Source organism: Myotis nattereri, assembly GCF_964212035.1.
Source record: "Myotis nattereri genome assembly, chromosome: 16".
In the NCBI taxonomy this organism is placed as follows: Eukaryota; Metazoa; Chordata; class Mammalia; order Chiroptera; family Vespertilionidae; genus Myotis; species Myotis nattereri.
This window is the reverse complement of record NC_138091.1, coordinates 43,537,293-43,556,536: the sequence shown is the minus strand read 5'-3', so window position 1 is coordinate 43,556,536 and position 19,244 is coordinate 43,537,293. Positions and strand designations below refer to the sequence as shown.

General features: G+C 54.7%; 1 protein-coding gene across 1 annotated transcript; it reads left to right on the top strand.

The window, feature by feature from the left end:
* The first annotated feature begins 7,553 nt into the window (after positions 1 to 7,553).
* Positions 7,554 to 18,441, top strand: RASL10B (RAS like family 10 member B). The gene is made up of 4 exons (XM_081109294.1): positions 7,554 to 7,679; positions 10,636 to 10,998; positions 15,137 to 15,261; positions 16,007 to 18,441. The coding sequence occupies exons 2-4, from the start codon at positions 10,783 to 10,785 to the stop codon at positions 16,275 to 16,277; spliced, it is 612 nt and encodes a 203-aa protein (XP_080965420.1). The 5' UTR covers positions 7,554 to 7,679; positions 10,636 to 10,782; the 3' UTR covers positions 16,278 to 18,441.
* The last annotated feature ends 803 nt before the right edge of the window (positions 18,442 to 19,244 follow it).

Genomic DNA, 19,244 nt, shown 5'->3' with positions numbered 1-19,244 from the left:
GCTACTTGCCCACCCTGTGAGGGGTTTTCTCATCTATGGCAGCCTTGCCCCTAGTCATTTGGATTTTCACGTTTTTTTCCTTTCCAAGCTCCTTTTCTTTGTGATTCCCCCTGCCCTGTATTATCCTCTCATTTGATTGCTCTGCAGTTGGGAATAGTGGTCTTCCATGAGTGCTGTTTTAGGTGCAGGAATAGGGCCTGTCGGTACCAAGGCTGATAGAAATTAGAACTTACTACATTCCTTTCCCTGCTCTGACCCATTAATGACACTAATAAGGAATCTGAGTAGAGATGGGAAACAGGAACCAAAATGCCTTTCCCCCACCCCCTGTCCTGTATTTGGTTTAATTCTCAGGTCCATTTCAGAACCGAAAGTCATAGTTTTAGAGTTGAAACAGACTTTAATTAATAACTTAGCCAATGCTGTTTTTCTAAAAAAGGAAACAGTAAAAGGCAAAGGGGGTATTATTGCCTGAGGCCTTTGAGCTGTTCAGTAGCAGAGCTGGGGGACTGGGTCTCCTAAATCCCCATCAGTGTTGTTTTCACTGCATTGGTGTCTCAGTGTTTTTCTCCTCAATGCCTTTTTCTTGCCTTCTCTGTGCCTGCTTCTTTATGGCTTTTTTCATATTCCACACTGGTTTTGGCACTTCATTCATTGGCATCAGGTGGCAGCAAAGTATCTTTTCAGTCACTTGAAGGTAAATCCAGATACCAGAATGAAGGAGTAGCTAATGTTTCCCATAGGCTCCTGAAGCCGAAATTCTTGAGGCCCCCAGCGTGGGTGCAGAGATGGGGTAAGCTTAAAGATGTCACAGATTCCCTTGGTCCCTGCAGCTCTCTGATTTGCTCTTGAGTCGTGTTCTTTAGGCTCCCAGGCAATTGAGATCATCTCAGAGGGTTAAGCAGTTCTTGTCATCTCCCAAAAGATAGGGAGATGTGACATCCCCGTACTTATTAACACACCGGGTGTGATTTGTCAGTGAATGCCTTAGTTGCAGGTTCTCTGACCCTGGTTGGGGTGCATGCAAGAGGCAACCCAAAACACCAGCCTGTTTAGCAGTGTTCACACCGTTTCATCTGTGGGCACTTGTGTTGCCTGGCACTCAGTATTCAGAGTCCACGACCAAGACTGTTTCTCAGCTGCCCCTACTTAAATCAGAGACATGATATTGGACTCAGACCTACGAGTGAGTCCCAGTGGAGGAAACGTAGAGAAAACAAGAGCAAAGCCCAGCTGGTGTGGCTCAGTGGTTGAGCATTGACCTATGAACCAGGAGGTCATGGTTCGATTCCTGGTCAGGGTTGCGGTCAGGGTGGCGGCTGCAGGATCCCCAGTAGAGGGGTGTGCAGGAGGCAGCCAATCAATGATTCTCTATCATCATGGATGTTTCTATCTCTCCCACTCCCTTCCTCTCTGAAATCAATAAAAATATATTTTAAAAAAAACAACAACACAAAAACAAGAGCAGAAACTGTCCCCCAGCCCCCGTCCTGCCATGTCTGAAATGACCCCGATTTAGACCATTTACAAAGCTTGGGGGAGTAGGTCTCCCAAAGCAGTTTCTTAAACCTTGAGGATCTCCAAGAGAAAACTTGCTGGGGTGGGGAAAGGAATTATTTCCTGCGCCTACCACCCCTCGGGCACAGAGAAGTAACACAGGGTTGTGTGTGGGAGGTGGATGGGTTGGTGGTGTGTGGGTGGGAAAAACAGGTTGATCAAGTTCCCTGGTTGGGAAATCATTCATAGAGTTTGTTGGATACAAGCAGTAAAAGTTCACACTACAAATACTGTATTCTCTTCTCAAAGCAAATTGTAGTTCCAAAGGAGGAGTGTGCCAGGGTAAGCAGACAAAACAATTTTGTATCAGGCTATGTTCCTCCGCCCCTGAAACTAGGCTTCTCGCAGCCTCCCCAGCAGTGACCGGAACAACTGCTGTTCTCAGCTGACGTCACTGAGCCAATCTGAACTCAGCTCCTTGGGGAGGCTGCCTTCTGAGCTCCCCCAGCACCTAGGGAGGGTTCTGCTCCACAGAAAAGGACTCTCTCCCCAAGAGACAGAACCTATTGCCTCCACCGCAGCTTCCCTTTTGGCCTTTTTCAAGCTCGGCCCAATTAGGGAAATGGAATGGAGATTGCCCTGCGTTCCCTCTCCTCTGCCTCAGTATGTCTTTGTCACGTCAGCTGGTGTCATACAAAGGGCAAGGGAAGCACACACACAGCCAGAACTCTTGCTGGTCAGAGATTCCCTGAGTGTCTGTCCTGCCCGAGCCTGTTCAGTGTGTCTGTGTTGTGAAGCTTGGGACTCTGGAGAGAAATGGGGAGGGGGGAGGGGTGTCACCCTAAGAATGCTTATCATTCTCTTGTTGTTGGGATCTGTTCTCGGGGAGGGTGGGGGTTGGGGGAAGCTTGACCTTGTGTCTTCCTCAATAAACTCTTCATTTACACAAAATGAAGTATTTGGTGTATGTACTTTGTTCTCAGAACTGATATTCAGGACAAAACACAGCTGGCCAGGGGAGGGATGGGTGCCGATAACCACACTATTAGAACTTTTCTTTGGCTGCCTCCGGGGATTTAGCTAGACAAATCAAGATTGGCCTGAGGAGAAATCCCAGGGGCTCCTGTACCAAGCCCAGACCACTATCACCGCCACGGGCATCTCGCCTCAAGCAGGGAGTGATCAGAAGGAGCCAATCTGTCTTCCCTGGCAGCTCCCTTGCTGGGCTGTGGGCAGACGGTCCCATGGGCAGAAGGAGCACAGCACAGCTCATCAGTTTCCTATTACTCAGGACATTTCCTAATCCCTCCATTTATAAAAGGCTTTCAGACCTGGATCGGACTGCGTGTCCCCGAGGGAATAGAATTAATGCTGCTGGAAAGCAAACTTCCCACGGAGTTCAGGTCACCTGCATGTGTTCCTGGGGACATGTGACCCAGGTGGTACCCAGATAGAGGACCCACCCCAGGTTCTGAAATCTCCCACAGTCTGGAGTGGAGGAAAGAGGCAGAGGGATCCAACACTGAGATGCCCTTGGACTAGTTCCTGAACCTCCCCACCAATCCAGTTCCTGTAGGTGAGCACAGTCAGTGCTCGGCACTTAGGTGCTCAGAATAAACTGCTTTTATTACTTGGATCCAAGCACCATGAGCGAACTTCCTTTGGCAGCTGGGAGCTTTTTGGCTGACTGTATTGCTGGGCGGCAGTTAGCCCCGATGGTAATAAGAATAACATTTCTTATTACAGAAATGTAATAAGGGAGGAGTGGGGTCAGGGTGGTCTTTGTTGAGGTTCAGGTCAAAGATGAAATGGATGGGCCTTACTGAGATCTAATTGGGTGCACCAGCTAAGCATGTCAGCGGGGGCCCAGAGAATCCTTAGGGCAGAGGCTCTAAACTCTTGGGTGCACATTTCTACATCACCTGAGAGCTTTCATAGGTCTGCCAGGCTGGGGTGGGGGCCGGGGGAAACTGCATTTTACGGAAGTCCCCATGCTCTCGGGGCCAGAGAGACTCACGCTGTTGGTCTGCTTCCTCTTCTGGTGATGCTCAGTGTTTGTGGCAGTTGAAAACGGTAAAAGCACTTCTATGCTCATGATACCTGACCATCCCCTGAATTGAGCATTATGTTCATTTTTCATGAGATGCAGTAGAGTCACGTCTTCCAGCTCCGTGTCCTTACCACTGCACCACAGCGTCCTCCTTATAGGCCCCCTCCTCCCTCTGCACTGAGCCACCAGGCCAACGGCCAATCTTGCTAAGCCCCCAAGATACTGATATGTTACGATCCTTCTCTGCCCACTAAGTGGCAACTACAAAATACTGGGAGCTCAGGGACGCTGTTTCTGAGGCCAGAGACAGCTGAGGACTCCCAGGTTTGAGCCGTCCTACTCCCACCTCATGCATTGATGCTTTTTCTGATGGTGCTGGAACCCAGATTTCTATTCTCTGCCACCCTCAGCTCCAGGACCAAGAGCCTGTTTATTTTAATACCTGGTGTGGCACTTGGGGAAGATCACACCTCCCCCGTTGTTACCCATTTCTACCTCCTGAACACTAATCCTAGAAACCCAACCAGCCCCCAGATATGTTGTTAGTAACCAGGATGTTTCTTGAAGTTTCCAAGTTCACTCCAAACTTGCCATCTCAGCTTCTCAATTAGCTTTTGCCCCACCATCCTTAATGCTGCCAGCAAGGGCAAAGCTGATTCAGAGGCTCACGAGACCCAGGCAGACGTGGGTCCCAACGCCCTAGGACTGAGACAACTCCACTCACCCTCACCCCCACGACGCAGGTGATGGGGGATGATGTTCAAGTCTAGCCTCTGGCTTTCCCTCCCTTGTTTCATTCACTCTCCACTTATGGTCAGAGGTTCCAGGGTATATGGCTGAAGAGCCTCTGGAAGCTAGTGTAGGGTCCTCGGCTGTGATGGACAAGGCAGAGTAGGCAGGTTTGGGTCTTTGCCTTTTCGGTCCCACTCAGTGTCTGGGCCTCAGATGCTGTGGGTGGACACACACACCTGCCCCCTTAGAGCCTGAGCTTGCACCTCAGCTGTCTGGTGTCCTCAGCTGAACCAGAGCCACATGAGGCTTAACGTCAGGACAGTGCCTCTCAAGCTCTCACCAGGCCTGGCAGATGTGCTATAGTTGAGTGTCGACCCTTGAACCAAGAGGTCACTAGGTCGATTCCCGATTCCCTCTCAGGGCACATGCCCGAGTTGTAGGCTCGATCCCCAGTAGGGGATGTGCAGGAGGCAGCCAATCAATGTTTCTATCTCTCTATCCTCCTTCCTTTCTCAAATCAATTTTTTTAAAAAAAAAACATTTTAAAGAAAAACTCTCACCATGCTAATCCTACCGGTAGTGAACAGGCCCCTGGATATACATTCTTAGCTCAAAGTGACCCTCAGCAAACTAAAATGACAACTGAATCTTATGTTCAGGCAAATTTTGCATTTTATGTTAATACTGTGTGTGTGTTTGTGTGTGTGTGTGTGTGTGTGTGTGTGTGTGTGTGTAAAATGCTTTAAATGACCTACCACTGGAGGCCAGTGTGAGGCTCCATAATTAACCTGTAGCTATGTGTTCTCCTGGTACAGTGGTCGGCAAACTGCAGCTCGAGAGCCACATGCGGCTCTTTGGCCCCTTGAGTGTGGCTCTTCCACAAAATACCTACTTCTGCACATGGGCCTCGAAGTTTCAATCGCACCGTATGTGCGCGCCCGCGCATGGTCTTTTGTGGAAGAGCCACACTCAAGGGGCCAAAGAGCCACATGTGGCTCACGAGCCACAGTTTGCCGACCACAGTTAACGAGAAGCTTTGGAGAAAACACCCCAAGGTATGAGTTGTGAGCATTGCAGTTTCTTATTTCTAGTCCACTTGGTCTGAGATAGAACCAGAATGGAGGGTTATGGCCCCGGGGAGTAGGCATAAAGCTTAGGGCCTTCGGGAGAGTAAGAATTAAAGCTTTTCAGTCACACTGGGGGGTAGACAGTGCCCTGGAAGCTTTAATCAAGTTAGTCACCCTTAGGTGACCATTGTGATCTCAGGGGCCCAGTAAATCTGCTTCCCGACCCCCCAGCCCCCCAAAGCGGCTCACCATCCTTCTGGGCCTTGTATTTGCTTTTAGCTGCTGCCATGACCTTCCTCCCCATACCCCCACCCTAACCCCTTGGGAGCCCTCCCAGAATAAATAGGGACTTCGCCAAGGTGATGGTCAAGTTCCTCTCTGAGTGGCTGTGTCTCTAAAAGAGAAAGGAAAAGGCCACCGGAAACTTCTCCATGCCAGGTGCTGCGTTAAGGACTTGACACAACGCAGCCCATTTTTTGCCTTGGGGGTCACATCTCCCATTTTACAAATAAGGCAGCTGGAGCTCTGAGAGTTCAAGTTGCTTGCCTTCAGTCCCATAGTAAGTGGTAAGGCCGGGATCTAAATCCAGACCTGTCTGATTCTGAGGCTCATAAGCACTGTGCTCTCTGTCTGGACAGGAGAGAAGAGGGAACAGTTGGGAAGGTGCCCAAAATGTAGAGCCCAGTGAGGAGAACTAGGTTCTGCGAGGAAACCGTGGCCACAAGTAGTAGAAAGTGGTTGTGGGTGATGCTGGGTCCCAGAGGCAAAGACAGGTATTTCAGAGCTCCGCCTCTCAGCCCTGCAGGCATTTAAAATACAACTGTGACCAGGTTGCTACCCTGCTTCAAAACCCTTTAATGGCCCTAGCCGGTTGCACAGTGGTTAGAGCGTCAGCCCATGGACTGAAGGGTCCCAGGTTGGATTCCAGTCAAGGGCATGTACCTCAGTTGCAGGCTTGATCCCCAATCTTGGTCAGGACGCGTTCGGGAGGCCGCCAATCAATGTGTCTGTCTCACATCAATGTTTCTGTGTGTGTCTCTCCCCTCCCTTTCACTCTCTCAAAAAAAAACAATGGAAAAAATATACTTGGGTGAGAATTAACAAAAACAAAAACCTTCCATGCCGTCCCATCCAGCACAGGGCTATGTCCAAACTCCTACCTGGCAATCAAGGCCTTTGTTACCTCACCTCAGCCAACTGGGCTCCCTGTCACTCACCGTGATTCCTGCCCCAGTGCAGGTCTGGTCCTGGACTCACGCCCAGGCCTCCTCTTCCACAACATCCCCACCCCAAGTCCATTTCTTTGAAGGCTCCTTCCCTGAAAGTGGCCTCCACGGACTCCTCTAACTAGGTGGCCCACTCCCTCCGCCTTCCCTCAGAGCCTTGCCTTGGCGCAGCGCACAGCTCAGCGTGGCTGCTGCTGGTCCCCCCGCTGGACGGCGAGCCCATTCCCAGCTTATCAGGGGCTGCCCAGCTCCCCCGCTGGACAGCGAGCCCCATTCCCAGCTCATCAGCGGCTGCCCAGCTCGGGACTCCCAATCTTCATATTCCACTTTTTGCCCTTCGGTGAGACAACTTAGCCTCTCTCGGCCTCGGCCAGCTAGTCTGTAACACAGGATAAACACTCCACAGAATTGAGAGGGTGACATTTGGGAATACAGCCAAAGCTCAGAGCACGTTGTCTGGCACACAGTAGGTGCTCATAAATGTTAGCTACTGATAACGACGCTGACAACGACTGTTTTAGAATAAATACGTGGGTGGTTCTGCCCTCAAGGTCTGGTGTCCCCCGGTCCGGAGAGGAGGGGGAGCAGCTGTTCTGAGGGTTGCAGAGGTCATTCGCTGGGAGCAGAGCAGCTGTGCTCTGAGCTAGCCTGGGCTGGAGGGAAGCAAACGCATGAGGGCCTCCCTGGTCCCTCCTCCCACCCTCCAGGTTACAGCTAACAATTCCGCTAGCAGAGGTGGAGTGGGTGAAGGGCGGGTCTGAGGAGGAAAAAATCCGTCCAGGGTCGTCCCAATGAATGTGTCAGGCTCAGGGACCCAGCGGAATGCCAGCCACTCACCGCCCCCCCCCCCCCCGCCCCGCCCCGCCCGCGTCCCCAGCCCTCCTCCCAGCGCTAGCGGGCGGGCGGCGCGCTCGGAGGGAGCAGGGGCTGGAGGTGCCTAGCCCTTGGCGCCCGCACCTGCCCCCCGCGCCCGCCTCTGAGCCCGCCCCGCCCCGACAGGGCAGCCGGGGCCCCCTCCTCTCTCCCCCCGGGCCAGGGAGCCGGGGGCAGCGCCGGAGCCCGGGGGGAGCGCGGCCCCAGGGCTGGGGGCAGCTAAGACGGCCCCGGGTAAGCGGTGGGAGGCGGGGGACGCGGGCGGGTCAGGGGCCGGGTGGGGGGTGGCGCGGGGTCCGGGGGGTAAGTGAGGGGGTACGGCTGGGGGCACTGGTGCCTGGGCGCGGAGGGAGGAGGGGGCCGGCGGGCTGGCGGGGAAGCGGCGCGGGGCTGCCACGTGAGAGCTGGAGCTGGGGGTGGGGGTGCCTGCAAGGTGCTGGAGGCGGAGATCAGGCTGGGCTCTAGCATCCCCCCCTCGCCCCAAACTCCTACCAATCAGGTCATGGGTAGCCCAGCGTCCTTCAGAGCCCCCACCCACCCACTCGCACAGGAACGTGGTGGGGACACCAGCAGGCAGACGGTGACACGGCCCACGGGACCCAGAAAGCCCGGTCCTCAGTCTGGGGCAGAGACTCCCGGCATCCAGGCCCAGGGGAGAGGACGAGAGGCGGGCTTTGGCCCCTGGGTGAGTCCCCAGGCTCTTCCCGGGCGAGCGCTGTCTGCAGACTCACTGCAGAGCGCAGGCCTTGGGGAGGGAGGCTCAGGGGCTGGGCCCTGCTGCTCTGGCCAGCCCGCACTCACGCCCACCTGCTGGGCGTGCTGGATTAGTAGACACTTAGACCCAGGACCCCTGCCAGGGAAGAAGGAGGGGGCACCGGTCACCTCTGAGTCAGGGAAGGGGCCACACCTGGGCCTGGTGAGTTCCAGGAGGCTGCCCCAGCCTAGGGGCCTCTCTTGCACCGCTTCCTGGTGCTAGCACCGTGACCCGCTTTTATTTCCCGTTATTCCCCCGAAAGGACTGATTCCTGGGCAGTACGTGTGGTGTCCAGGAGGATGTGCAGGTGGGGGACATCCTAGATACCTGAGTTGCCACCCAGAGAGAGGCAGAGGATCCTTCTTGGGTTCCTTGCCCTCTCTACCTGCCCTCGATGTCCCCCTCCCCACCTGCTTGTCTGGTTATGTAATTAACCCAGCTGAGGTTCTCCGCCCAGCTGGCAGAGTCCAGGGGTGCCTGAGGGGCCGAGGGCCTGGAGGGGTTGATGGAGAGGAGGGACTGGGACTTACCCCAGTTGGGAGCCCATAAGCACCTGTTGAGGAGAAGACACTACACGGGGCAGGAAGGCCGTCAGGGTCCTACTCTTAGTTGACAGCTCAACTGGCTCTGCGGTCACTTCCCTAAGTCTCTGGGGGTTGCTTTTGGTTCTTGTTTTTACTGTCAATAAAATGGGGGAAAGAATCACAAACACACATACACACACAAAGCATGTTTGTAAACAGCAGTGGATGGTGACCCATCCCAGGGTTGCTAGGAGGTCCTAGCAACCTTAGATGGAGGTGCATAGCAGTGGCCACTCCTCATTGGACACCTACTCTGTGCCAGGCACCTGGCTTTACCTGTACAACCACAGCACACCCTGTGAAGTTTCATGCCCAAGGTCACACTTGAGGTGAGTGGCAAAGCCGGGAATCCAATCCCGGTGTGTCTCACTCCAAATCCTGCCTGTATATTCTATGCTGTCAGTACAAGGACCTAGCGGATTAGGTCCTCTGGACTAGGAAAGACCACAGTGCATTCAGCTGTGAACTGTGCATGTGTGGAAAGAGCATGCATCCTCACAGAACACATACATGCAGCCTGAAAAGCACGGCCCTAAATCCAGCAAACCCATCTCTCCTGGACCCCTTTTGCAGGCACTGGTCTCATCCTTCCTGGGAATAGTCCCCAAACAATGTCTCAGGCAGGTAGCAGCTCCCTGGTCATCATCCTCGCCCCCCCCCCCCCACCCCCTAAAGGAGGAAAGGCACCTAGCTAAAAGATTTACATAGATTTTCTCAGAAGTAGGGGCTATGGACCCATTTAATAGATGTGCAGAGTGTGGCTCCAATTCAGCTAGAAAACATAGCTGTGGTTTATAACCAAGCTCTAAAGTCCCTGAAACTGAGCATAGAGCAAATGAATCTGTGACAAGGTTCAACCTTGTAGCAAGCAGCCCGGTCCTGGCTGCTAGCACACCTGCTATGTGCCAGGCCCTCTGAGCTCAGGGGGTTGCCAGAGAATCAGACACAACCCTTGGCCTGTAGGCATTTACCAGCTGGAATCACTAGGCTTGGAAGAAGTACTGCGACATTGTAGAAAGGAGTAGCTGGCTTTCCCAGCTGTGTGACTTTGGGCACAGTTCTTACTCGCTGAGCCTTCTCTAAAGTGGGAACCCCTATCCCTTAGGGCCGTGGTCGGCAAACTGCGGCTCCGAGCCACATGCGGCTCTTTGGCCCCTTGAGCGTGGCTCTTCCACAAAATACCACGTGCGGGCGCGCACGTACAGTGCGATTGAAACTTCGTGGCCCATGCGCAGAAGTCAGTATTTTGTGGAAGAGCCACACTCAAGGGGCCAAAGAGCCGCATGTGGCTCGCGAGCCGCAGTTTGCCAACCACTGCCTTAGGGCTATCGTATTCACTGAGGGTATCCTTGTGGGCACGCACGCTAACAGAGCAAGTGCTCGACAAGTGTTGCCCTCCAGAGCCAAGAGGTCATCTAGTCCAGGGTCTCAATGGCGCCATTTGGAAATGGGGGGCATTTGGGGTTGTCATGGTGACTGGAGGCTGCTGCAGCTGGCACCTGGGGATGTAAGAGGTCCTGCAGTGTGCCAGTCTTCCTGCCCAGTGAAGATTTCTCCCTCTAAGAAATGCCAGGAGCGCCTCCACTGAGACACACTGGCCTCGTCTCACCCCTGAGGGGGGAGACCCAGACACGGCTCAGACTCTGTGGGGAAGCTGGGCTCGACGCTCCGCAGCCTGCCTCGCTGGCCAGACCTCAGGCCATTCCCTGCGGTGGGAGGACAGGAAAAAATGAAGGAAGGATGGCGAGGATTTCAGTAGATACGATAGGGGTTCTGGGCAAGGGAAGGCATTCTGAGTGGCTGAAACAGCTTCAGCAAAGACCCTAAAGCCAGCCACCTCTTGTCCCCACAGTCCAGGTGGAGGCCGCAGAGGGCCCAGGGCGGGCAGGGGCAGCAATGACTGGTCCTGACGGTGGCTGAGCCCCCAGCCCCTGGAATATGCAGCCCGGGGGAGCCCCAGGCAGCGGCGAGGACGCGGTGGCGGCGTGGGGCGAGAGGCATGGTCTCCACCTACCGGGTGGCCGTGCTGGGGGCGCGAGGCGTGGGCAAGAGTGCCATCGTGCGCCAGTTCCTGTACAACGAGTTCAGCGAGGTCTGCGTGCCCACCACCACCCGCCGCCTCTACCTGCCTGCTGTCGTCATGAACGGCCACGTGCACGACCTCCAGATCCTCGACTTCCCGCCCATCAGCGCCTTCCCTGTCAACACGCTGCAGGTAGGAGGGCCCACGAGCGTAGGGGGGCAGTGGGAAGGGTAGGGGACAGGCGGGACTCCAGCCCTCTCCAGCTCCACGCTGCACCATGGGCCACCAGGAAAGCTTAGAGCCGTACCAGGAATCCATTGTGTGCTGGTTTATTCTACAGATATTTGATGAGCTTTATTAGCTTTATTTATTATGTGGGCCAGGCTCTGTAGTGGGCACTGGGGTAGAAAGGTCAGTAGACGGGACAGCAGAAGAAAAGGCCAAGACCTGGCAAAGGTGTGTTCTCAGACAGGTCTCTTACCCAAGGGGCTTTTCTCTTACATGATGCTCTGCCCCTGCTCTCAGGACTGGCCTGCTGGGCACCCTTCCTGCAGGGGTTAGATTCAGGTGCCCCCGGTGCCAGGACTGACAGTGCTCCTTCCCCAAGCTTGCAGGGACCAAGTCCTCCTTCCTTCTCTCTGTTCCTGGCTTCAGAACGGGCGGGTGCATGGGGAGCTCTAAGACACTTTGCTCACTGACGGCAGCCCCTCACCAGAGGAGGATAGGCACAGTGGTGGAGACAGGAAGGCAGGGCCATGGCTTGGCCAATTGTAATTATGCAAGTTCAGCTGGGGAGGGACTCAGGCTCAGCACTGTCTCAGCAACCCCGGGCAGGAGGGCCTTGGCCCAACCTCAAGGACACTTGTTTCTGCCATCACAGGTAGGGGGATCAGCACCAAAGACAACAGCCTGATCCAGGCAGCCACCCCTTGGGAGCAGCGAGGTCAGGGCAGTGGGTCAGGGTCTAGTTCCCCAAAGGAGCCTTTAACAGTAGCCTGGGTCTCAGATCTCACTCCAGGCCGGCATCAAGCTTTGTGTATGTTTCACATTTTGTTGTGGACTTCATTTTAATTTAATTTCGAATTTGGCCTCGTTAAGACGCAATTTAGAAGTTCAAACTTGGTAGAAAGGTTCACCCAGAGAAATCTCAGTGCCACTGCTGCCCGCGTCACCCTGATCCTTGCCCTGCTCTCTAAAGCCACTCTCCTTGTTTTTTTTATTCAGACTTCCAGTGTTTCTTTACACAAATAAGAAAATGTGTTCTTATTCCACTTCCTTTCTTACATTTAAAAAACAACACTGTTCTGGACCTTGTGTTTTGGACTGAATGTTATAAGCTGGAGATCCTTCCAAGTCAGTATCTAGAGGGCATCTCCTTCTTTTTTATGACTACGCTGCAGTCCATTGGAGAGGTGTACTAGGCAGTCCCCCACTTGTTGGACAAGCGGGTTGTTTCCAATCTTTTGCTATTTCAGATAGTGCTGCGATGAGCAGCCTGTACACAGTCATTTAGTACATAGGAGACATATCTGCGGGATGCATTTCTGGAAAGGCATTGCTTGGATCAAGGGTAAATGCACCTGGAGTTCGGAAGGTGTCAGACTCCCCTCCCCATCTATAGACTTACATGAGCGCTGTTTCCCCCAAAGCCTTGTTATTGATTTGAGAAAGAGAGAGAGAGAAAAATTTATTGTTCCACTCACTGATGCATTCATTTGCTGCGTCTTGTATGTGCCCTGATGAGGGATCGAACCCGCAACCTTGGAGTGTCAAGACGATGCTCTAACCAACTGAGCTACCCAGCCAGGGCTCCCCAAAGCCTTGCCATCAGAGTGTATTGTCTGACAATCTGATAGATGAAACTTGATAGTCTCTGTGTAGTTTTTATTTGCATCTCTGATTATGAGTGAAGTTGAGCATCTTTTCATACGTTTAAGGGCCTTTATATTTCTTTTTCTGACAACTATTCATGCCCTTGGCCCATCTTTCTATTGGATTGTTGGTCTTTTTCTTTCTGGTTGACCCTGAGTTTTGGACTTTTTAGGATGTCCAAGACTTCACTCCTGGAGCACAAGTAACAAATATAAAACCCAAGTATCCTGATGGCACCACCTGACAGTAGAATAAAAACACATTCTTTCCCAATTCCAGGGGAAATCAGCCCAGGAGAGTGGTGTTTCCTGGGTCTGAGCCTCAGTTGTCCCTCCCGCAGCCCCCTCTCCTCCTTCCTATCAGAGAAGGAAGCTGCGGTTAGAGGGCTCAAGCAGCCACCAAAGGAATGAGCAACGAATGCCCGGATGAGGCCCAGGTGTTGAACCTCCCTCATCTCCCAGGTCCTTGGAACTGGACTCAGTTTCCATCGCTGCTTCTTGTGTTTTGACAGGGCCCAGAGATGGTCTTTTACCACCTGGAACCCTTCATAGATCAAGCTGGAAGGAAACTTGAGCTTTCTTGTTCCCTCCCTTCAACCAGGGGTGAAGGGACAAGCCAGCCAATCAGGAGCCTTCCTCCTCCCCCTTTTAGGAGCCTCCAGAGAGAAGTGGGTGGGAGGCAGCCTGGCAGCCCCCTTGAGGAGTCAGCATGTTGGGAAAGAGGTGGAAGAGGTGGGGCTGTCACCCTGGCAGGCTGGCAGCTGTTCCCTCTCCCCAGCAGAGAGCTGGAAGAGGGAGGGAACCTCTGCCTGTTTCCCCATTCCTCCCACTTGCCACTAATCACTCCTATGTGGGTTGGGGGAGGAACCATGTACAAATGTGGGTCCTGGGCTCCTGGAGCTCACGGTGTCCGGCGGAATGCCGTTTTCCCTGGCCCCGGAAGCCAGTTAATGGTTTCCTACAGTTTTAGATTTGTCCTCAGTGTCTTCCCCCTGCACCAAAGTTAAAACTCAGCACAAAGAAAAGATGCCACATCATCTCCCTGGGGAAATCCACTGCAGCAGCCTCTATGCCTCTGAGTTGGGAAGTACCTTTCAGGGGCCAGACACACTCTCTACCACCACCACCACCAAAGTCTTTTCCTTTCTGTTCCTTCTCTGAGGTGGAGAACCTGCCACAGTCCTCCTTGATGCCTGGTCTTTTCCCCAATGCAACTCACAGGCTGGCTCAGGAAACATGCTCCACCTCCTTCTCATCTTGTGCCTGGCCCCTCAAAGGAGAAGACCCTGGTTCCCCTTGGCCCGGAGGCCTCTCCCTCCACCCCACCCCCACCCCCCCTTCAGAGTCCATGCTCTTTCCACACACTGGCTGCCTTCAACTGCTCTTGCAATTGCCATCTGCTGGCAAGTTAATTAGCTAATTAATTCTTAAGGAACTTTCTCTTTAGTGCACTCAGACTTTCCATGGGTCTATTCATCTTGAGCTGCAACCCCACCCTGAGAATTTGCCACAAACATTCAGGAAGTTCCGGCTCCCTGGGGCCTTGCTGTCCATCAGCCCCGACTGTGTATCCAGTCTCAGTCTTCTCAGACCTTCTCCTTCTGTCCAAGGGCAGAGTGGAACCTACAGAGGGGAACATCAGATAGCAATCTAAGGGCAGCGTGACAGACAGGAGTTGCACGGATCCCAGCGTGGACCAAGTGGGGTTCAGGACCATGGAGAGCTCACCAGGTTAGGCAGTGCGCCCTTAAGGAGCCTGCTAGGAGCCAACACGGTGTGCAAGGTACTGAGTGGGGAGGAGGAGGAGTTACATAAAAATGAGGGTGGCTTGGTTCTGGTTCTCTCAGGAGCTCGCAGAAGTGGGGATCTGGAGATGGAAACAGTGGTAACCAAGGTATTTGCACACAAGAGATTAAGGGAGTAGACCCTTGCTTGTAGGAAGGCTTCTTGGAGGAGGAGGCATTTGAGCTAAGCCTTGGAAGATAGAGACTATTTCGGTGGCTGAGCATCCACTTATGAAACAGGAGGCCATGGTTCGATTCCCTAGTCAGCTCACATGCTCAGGTTGTGGGCTTGATCCTTAGTGGGGGGCATGCCGGAGGCGACCAATCAATGATTCTCATCATTGATGTTTTTATCTCTCCCTCTCCTGTTCTCTCTGAAATCAATTTTTTTTAAAAAAAGATAAAGACCATTTCAACAGCTCCCAATATGCACCGGGCCGTGTAGTGGCCCCCGAGGTCAGACAGTGTGACCTGCCCTATCCCAGCTTGGGGTGGGGAGGCCACAGCACTGAGCTCCATTTTGCCCTGGCCCTGGCCTGCTGGGGATGGGTGGGTGTGAAAGGCTTAGGGTGCTGTGGCAGGTGAGAGTGCTGGCCATCTATGGCTGGAGGTGGCTGGGCACAAGGGGAACCCTCCTGGCTGCTCTAACGTTGGCCTTAACTGGGGGTGTTGCAGGAGTGGGCAGATGCCTGCTGCAGGGGACTCCGGAGTGTCCACGCCTACATCCTGGTCTACGACATCTGCTGCTTTGACAGTTTTGAGTACGTCAAGACCATCCGCCAGCAGATCCTAGAGACAAGGTGAGGGCCCAGGATACAGTCCATTGCCACCCCAGTGGATGCCCTAGTGCAGTGATGGTGAACCTTTTGAGCTCGGCGTGTCAGCATTTTGAAAAGCCCTAACTTAACTCTGGTGCCGTGTCACATATAGAAATTTTTTGATATTTGCAACCATAGTAAAACAAAGACATATTTTTGATATTTATTTTATATATTTAAATGCCATTTAACAAAGAAAAATCAACCCAAAAAATGAGTTCATGTGTCACCTCTGACACGCGTGCCATAGGTTCGCCATCACTGCGCCTGGTGCTAGCCAGCTTCCACGGAAAGGGTGCAGTGGAGGGAGGCAGATGAAGGCCCCTCCAGTTCCCACACATCCAGTCAAACACACACACACTCGTGACATTTTGCTGTTCCCCATTTCTATTAACTCATTTTGGGACCCTTACCAGGGGGCGGCTAGTCTAATACAGTGGTTAGATCAGGGGCTCCGGCAACAAGGCTGCCAGGGCCGCTCGGCTGCATGACCAGGACAGTGAATGTGTACGCCTCAGGTTCCTCATCTGAAAAATGGGGCTAACACTAGTACCCACCCTTTGGATCAATTGTGCAGATTAGCGAATGTCATGTCACTCCAGGGCTAAGCCCTGCGCCTGGAACAGACGTAAGGTAGCCCTGTTATTGACCAGGCACAGCCTGCCTTCATTGAAGTCCAGTGGCTGCGACCCTGGTGGAGTTCTGAGAGTCCCACCTCGCCCCCCAGGGTGATTGGCAACTCAGAGACGCCCATCATCATCGTGGGCAACAAGCGGGACCTGCAGCGCGGCCGCGTGATCCCGCGCTGGAACGTGTCTCACCTGGTGCGCAAGACCTGGAAGTGCGGCTACGTGGAGTGCTCCGCCAAGTACAACTGGCACATCCTGCTGCTCTTCAGCGAGCTGCTCAAGAGCGTCGGCTGCGCCCGCTGCAAGCACGTGCACGCCGCCCTGCGCTTCCAGGGCGCGCTGCGCCGCAACCGCTGCGCCATCATGTGAGCGCGCCCACCCCGCCAGCCCCCGGGGCGCCCGAGGCTGCCGCCGGGACCGCCCGGAGTTCCTCCTGGGACTGCCCGGCCTGAGCAGCGAGTGGCAGGAAAAGAACTCGGGGGGCCCGGGCCGGAAACGCCCCCGCCGCCACGCACCTCCCGTTGAGAGGCGGAGGGCGGGAGGGAGTCTCCCCAAACGGCCCAGTCCTGTCTCCAATCTGTCTTCCTGGGACGGCTCCTTTAGCGCTGAGGTTAGCGCAGTACCCAGCCTGGCCCCAAGGGGCGCCACAGCCTTTTGGGATTGGGGTGCGCGCAGGAAATGGAGGGTGGGGAAGGGGAGGTGTTGCCTTAGCCGGTCCCCCGCGAGTCTTCTCCAGAGAGTGTGGCTGTCATTGCCCCGCGCCTTCCTCCCGTGCCCATCGGTCTGCCCAAGTGTCTCTTGGTCTTACCCACTCTCTGGTCCCCTCCCCGCCCCCAGCTCAGCTCACAGGGCTCTCATTTCTTCCACCTCCTTGTTGCAGATCCTGGTGCCCCTCTGGCCGGCAGCACCCCCGGCGCAGGACAGCGAGATGCGGGTGGTCCTAAGACCACCTTCGGTCCGAGGGTTGAGGTCCCAGATTAGTCAAGGGGAGAAAGCTGAGCTCTGCCCTCTCCAGGGAGACCTCCCCACCCAGCAGCCCCGAGACACAACAACCTACCTTCCAGCCTTAACTCGATGGTCCGTTCCTGCCGGGTGCCCCTCACCCCCTTACTGACCCCAAAGCCAGATCACCCCCTGGGTTAGAACTTTTCCCCTGACAGAGCATGGAGAGGGAATCCCCCAAAGGAGAGATTTACCTCCATGACGCCAGGCTCCAGCCCCCTGTTCCTTCCTGCATTGGGTGGTGTTAGATTGGGGGGTGTTGGGTTTGGGGAGCTGTGGGGGGCAGGCTGGGTCCCGGAGTGGAGGTTGGGGCCCAGATTGTGCCAGCAAAGGCTCTGCTTTTCCATCCACCCCAATCAGATGCCCCTGCTTGAATCTCAGGTTACCCTGATTAATCTAGGGAGGGGTAGAGCCAGAAAAAGAATTATGGGGACCCCTTGCTTGAGGGAGATATGCCCGCTTTCTGCCCCCCCCCCCCCGCCCCATTTCCTGGTTGGAGGCCCTCAGGATCTACACTTCCTTGTGCCAACACCAGTTGGCCCTATGCCCTGACTCACTCCACCCCGTTTTCTCCGGCTGCCTGGCCGGGTTTCTACCTCTCCTCACCAGAGCTGATCACTGTCAGTTTTGTATCGACTTAGAAATAACAAAAATAATGAAGATACCAGGAGCGGCCTGAGGGATTCCTGGGGGACTTGGAGGCCACACAATGGTGCGTGTTCCCTGCCCCCAGGCCAAGTTCTCCTTGAGGCTGAGCCCTCAGCCCTGGGCTGATGGGAGGACAGCAAGGTTAGAAGAGGGGCAGATAGAACATCTCGGCCTTGACCTGGCCCAGCTTTGTTGTATAGATCAGGAAATCAGGTAGCCCAGAGCGGTGATGGAGAGGAGTCTGGGGGAGGGATTGTGGGTGGGGAGCTTATCATCCAGATCTAGTGTGAGAGGGAATCTATGAATTTCCCAGCTGATGCCCCCTCCGCCCACCTGGGTAGCACAGCCCTACAAGGACCGCCCTGACCTGGGCAGTCCAGTGCCCCTGGTTCTAGTCCCTGTTGTGCTACGTGACTTGGGGCAAGTGACCTGCCCTCTGAGCCTCCCTCTGAAGCAGAGGAGGTGGCTCCCCTTCCCCACCCCCTGAGTGGCTGGGAGGGTACGGAAGAGGGCCTGCCCCCTTCCTCCCTGCATCCTGCTCCCTGGTTCCCCAGGAGGACAGGGTAAGGGATGGCAGCATCTCATCACCACCGTCGCCCCAGCTCTGAGGCACCTGAAGTGGGGGTGGGGGACCCAGGCCTCTGGCTGCCCCTGTGGGAGCCATTGGAATGTATTGCCTGCCCGTCCCACCTCACCCCCTCCGCTCACCCAGGTCTTTGATTTCGATTTCCTCCACCCCCATTCTGAGTCTCTGTCCTTCTCCCTGCCTCCCCCCACCCACCCAGGGTTTCCCACCACAGGGTCTGGAAGTGTGTGTGACGCCCAATGCGCTGTGATCGGAAGTCAGATTAAAAATCAGGGAGTGTTTTCCCTCGTTTCTGTACCAAGGTGTTGGCTCAGTTTCTGAGGGTGGAAAGGAAGGGCTCCCTACAGAACTCTGCTGGGCCAGGAGGGGAAGGGTGATGGGGAGGCCCGAGTTTTGGGACTCAGGACAACCAGAAGAACCAAGGGGAGGAGTTTGGGACTCATCTCCTCTCCACCTACCCCTGAGCCTTCCCACTGATCAAAACCCTCTGCCCCTCAGGACAACTTGCATAACTGGACTCAGTCCCAGTTTCTGCCTCTGTGTCTGCCTCGCTCACCGCTGAGCTTCTGTGATGCCTCCGTCATAACTTCACGGTGTCGATATGTTAACCAGCCCTCCTGACTCTAGGGATCTCAGTCCCCAAGCCCCAGAGCCCAGCTTTGAAGTCTCACAGGAGCCTGTGTTGGTGGCCGTTGTCCCTGTCCATGGTGCTGACGCACCAGCCGCCTCCAGGAGGTGGGCTGTCTGGGGGCGAGGTTGGCTGAACTTCAGGAGAGAAAGACCGGCTCTCTCACCCCAGCTCCCTCCCTGATCCTCTTCCCTCCAGTGGGAGAATGTTCGAAGCTACACTTTCCTGCCTCACTACAGCCCTAGAGAGAGCAACTCAAGCTGGGGACTCCAGGACAGACCCACCCGTGTTTAATAACATAAGAATTGTGGAAACAGTGGGCATGGCCTAAGGACAGGAGTTTGGGGAGCTGTTCTGGGGGAGGGTGATAAGGTATAGGGTGGCCCCACTGCCCCTACCCCAATTCTGGAGTTGGAGTGGAGATGATGGCCTGTCCCATTTGCTAGTCTGAGCTGACTGATGCTCTGTCTCC

Bases quoted from the DNA above. Each gene is read 5' to 3' on its own strand.
- RASL10B (XM_081109294.1), top strand. From the start codon at position 10,783: ATGGTCTCCACCTACCGGGTGGCCGTGCTGGGGGCGCGAGGCGTGGGC. The intron at 10,999-15,136 runs GTAGGAGGGCCC...GGGGTGTTGCAG, and splicing joins TCCCTGTCAACACGCTGCAG to GAGTGGGCAGATGCCTGCTG. The intron at 15,262-16,006 runs GTGAGGGCCCAG...CTCGCCCCCCAG, and splicing joins CAGCAGATCCTAGAGACAAG to GGTGATTGGCAACTCAGAGA.